The sequence below is a fragment of the Rhinopithecus bieti genome, unplaced genomic scaffold (assembly GCF_001698545.2).
Source record: "Rhinopithecus bieti isolate Rb0 unplaced genomic scaffold, ASM169854v2 scaffold_21155, whole genome shotgun sequence".
NCBI lineage: Eukaryota > Metazoa > Chordata > Mammalia > Primates > Cercopithecidae > Rhinopithecus > Rhinopithecus bieti.
In genome coordinates this window covers 1,614,233-1,617,316 of record NW_016810615.1, presented here as the reverse complement: position 1 = coordinate 1,617,316, position 3,084 = coordinate 1,614,233, and the positions used below count along the sequence as shown (strand labels likewise).

General features: G+C 41.9%; 2 protein-coding genes across 2 annotated transcripts; one reads left to right on the top strand and one right to left on the bottom strand.

Moving 5' to 3' along the window:
- Positions 1-1,807: 1,807 nt before the first annotated feature.
- Positions 1,808-2,128, top strand: LOC108542478 (40S ribosomal protein S26-like). Its single transcript, XM_017892513.1, has one exon. It carries the CDS (start codon positions 1,808-1,810, stop codon positions 2,090-2,092), a length of 285 nt encoding a protein of 94 aa, XP_017748002.1. The 3' UTR covers positions 2,093-2,128.
- Positions 2,129-2,465: 337 nt separating this feature from the next.
- LOC108542477 (40S ribosomal protein S26-like) lies at positions 2,466-2,799 on the bottom strand. Its single transcript, XM_017892512.1, has one exon. It carries the CDS (start codon positions 2,782-2,784, stop codon positions 2,500-2,502), a length of 285 nt encoding a protein of 94 aa, XP_017748001.1. The 5' UTR covers positions 2,785-2,799; the 3' UTR covers positions 2,466-2,499.
- Between the last annotated feature and the right edge of the window lie 285 nt (positions 2,800-3,084).

The window sequence follows — 3,084 nt, the reverse complement described above, 5'->3', positions numbered from 1 at the left end:
TTTTTTGTTCGGCTACCATGCTTATATACATTGAGAAATTTGCTATGCTTTTCTCTTGTTAACCTTTCTTTTGTTATAGGGATATGAATTGGGACCCTTATGATGAGGAGGAAAGGGATCATCCCTTTCCGTTCCTTCCACACAAAACATTTTCTATGCAACAGAACACAGTGAAAGAAACAGCTTCACTAAAAGAGGCATAAAATTAACACAAGTCAGGCCTAGAAAAAGAATGAAAATCAATTATAATAAAGTTAAATTCAATATTAATCAAATGGTTCAAATGAAAATACCCCCAAGCCTTGGAATAGTATTAAATGACTATTATTTCAGAGGAAATACAGTAAAAAATACAGAACTATATAGAAAATTTTGAAACTGTAATAGTACAGCTCAATCTTCTAGATGAATATGTGTGGGGAAAAGAAAGAGATCAGACTGTTACTGTGTCTATATAGAAAGAAGTAGACATAAGAGACTCCATTTTGTTTATTTGAGACTAGGTAATTCTTTTTTAGATGACCAGTTTGACCACAATTATAGCATTTTCCCCCAAATGTTCTAACTTGTCCTCCTAAAGCATCTCCTGTGATTGCTTGAGTCATAAGCATAGCTTTATGCATAGCTCCTCCAATTCCATGGCAGGCTTTAACGTACTCTGAGATTATATCTGATCCTGACGGGACCCTTCCTTTTAATGGCTTAATGACTGATTGACAATCAGGATTGGCGTTTTCATATGCCATAACTCCACTATGACCTTATGGGCATTCTCATTGGTAACTGACTTTTGAGCAGCATCTTGAAGCCTTGCTACAAAATCAGGGTAGGCTCTTTAGAGCCTTGACTTATTGTATTGAATGAANGCTAGTGATTTAAAGGAAGCAACTGTAGCGTATTCCCCACTAAGTATAATACTGGATGTCGATTTGAAATAAACTCTGAGCCCATCTTTCTTGTCCTTTTTAAAGGGTTTTAAAATATAAATGGGCATAATATTTTATCAAATGCTTTTTACCATCCCATTAAAGGGATAATATAATTTTTCTTATTTATCCTTTTTATGTGACATATTATGTTAATCAAGTTTATAAATGTAATCCACTTTTCATTTCTCAGATGAATATCATTTGGCATAATAAATTGTTGGCTTCTATTCCTGTTGTGCAAAGCAATCATGGACAATGTCACTAGCAAAGCAGACTAGATTTAACACAGGGTTTTGGGGAGGAAATTTACTAGCAGAAAAAAGTAGAGCACAGGCATATTTCCCCAAATCTTATAGACCCACAACTTAGGGAGCATGGATGGCTCATAATGCACAGAGGCTCATGTGTCAGAGGGAAGCGTCTTGCCCTCTGTATTTATGCAGAGGGCCAGGAGCATCTAGGTGTGTATTTAAGAGTGGAAGCTCCCTGGTCTGGAAGGAGCCTTTTTAGAAAGGGAGAACCCTGAAGACACAGTGGCTGGTATCAGCCTGTTCTTCCCTCGAGGCAACTCAAGTCTCCTGAGCCAGCTCTGCTAAATTATCAAAAGGGAGAGGAAATGCACCTCTAGGGATAGGAAGATTTGTCTCTCCTCCGTTCCCTGTTACTTTATTTCCAGTTTGAGTGTCCATATTTGTGGGGAAAAGAAAGAGATCAGACTGTTACTGTGTCTATACAGAAAGAAGTAGATATAAGAGAATCCATTTTGTTCTGTATTTGAGATGATGTTACTCTGTGACCCTAACCCCAACCTTGTCCTTGCCTGTCTTGTATCTCTCTTCAAACTTGACCTTGGCCTCTCTTCTATCGGTACGTCCAAGATGACAAAGAAAAGAAGGAACAATGGTTGTGACAAAAAGGGCCGTGGCCATGTGCAGCCTATTTGCTGCACTAACTGTGCCCGATGCGTGCCCAAGGACAAAACCATTAAGAAATTCATCATTCGAAACATAGTGGAGGCCGCAGCAGTCAGGGACATTTCTGAAGCGAGCGTCTTCTATGCCTATGTGCTTCCCAAGCTGTACGTGAAGCTACATTACTGTGTGAGTTGTGCAATTCACAGCAAAGTAGTCAGGAATCAATCTCGTGAAGCCCATAAGGACTGAACACCCCCTCCCTGATTTAAACCGGTGGGTGCTGCCCCACATTGGGTGTCAGATGAAGGGGTGGCCTGCCCCTCCACACCTGTGGACGTTTCTTGTTAGGTGGAACGAGAGACTTGAGAAAAGAAATGAGACACAGAGACAAAGTATAGAGAAAGAAAAAGTGGGCCCAGGGTTCCTGCGCTAAGCATACAGAGGACCCACGCCGGCACCGGTCTCTGAGTGCTGAGCGCCGGTCCCCTGGGCCCACTTTTTCTTTCTCTATACTTTGTCTCTGTGTCTCATTTCTTTTCTCAAGTCTCTCGTTCCACCTAACAAGAAACGTCCACAGGTGTGGAGGGGCAGGCCACCCCTTCATCTGACACCCAATGTGGGGCAGCACCCACCGGTTTAAATCAGGGAGGGGGTGTTCAGTCCTTATGGGCTTCACGAGATTGATTCCTGACTACTTTGCTGTGAATTGCACAACTCACACAGTAATGTAGCTTCACGTACAGCTTGGGAAGCACATAGGCATAGAAGACGCTCGCTTCAGAAATGTCCCTGACTGCTGCGGCCTCCACTATGTTTCGAATGATGAATTTCTTAATGGTTTTGTCCTTGGGCACGCATCGGGCACAGTTAGTGCAGCAAATAGGCTGCACATGGCCACGGCCCTTTTTGTCACAACCATTGTTCCTTCTTTTCTTTGTCATCTTGGACGTACCGATAGAAGAGAGGCCAAGGTCAAGTTTGAAGAGAGATACAAGACAGGCAAGGACAAGGTTGGGGTTAGGGTCACAGAGTAACATCATCTCAAATACAGAACAAAATGGATTCTCTTATATCTACTTCTTTCTGTATAGACACAGTAACAGTCTGATCTCTTTCTTTTCCCCACAAATATGGACACTCAAACTGGAAATAAAGTAACAGGGAACGGAGGAGAGACAAATCTTCCTATCCCTAGAGGTGCATTTCCTCTCCCTTTTGATAATTTAGCAGAGCTGGCTCAG

Bases quoted from the DNA above. Each gene is read 5' to 3' on its own strand.
- LOC108542477 (XM_017892512.1), bottom strand. From the start codon at position 2,784: ATGACAAAGAAAAGAAGGAACAATGGTTGTGACAAAAAGGGCCGTGGC.
- LOC108542478 (XM_017892513.1), top strand. From the start codon at position 1,808: ATGACAAAGAAAAGAAGGAACAATGGTTGTGACAAAAAGGGCCGTGGC.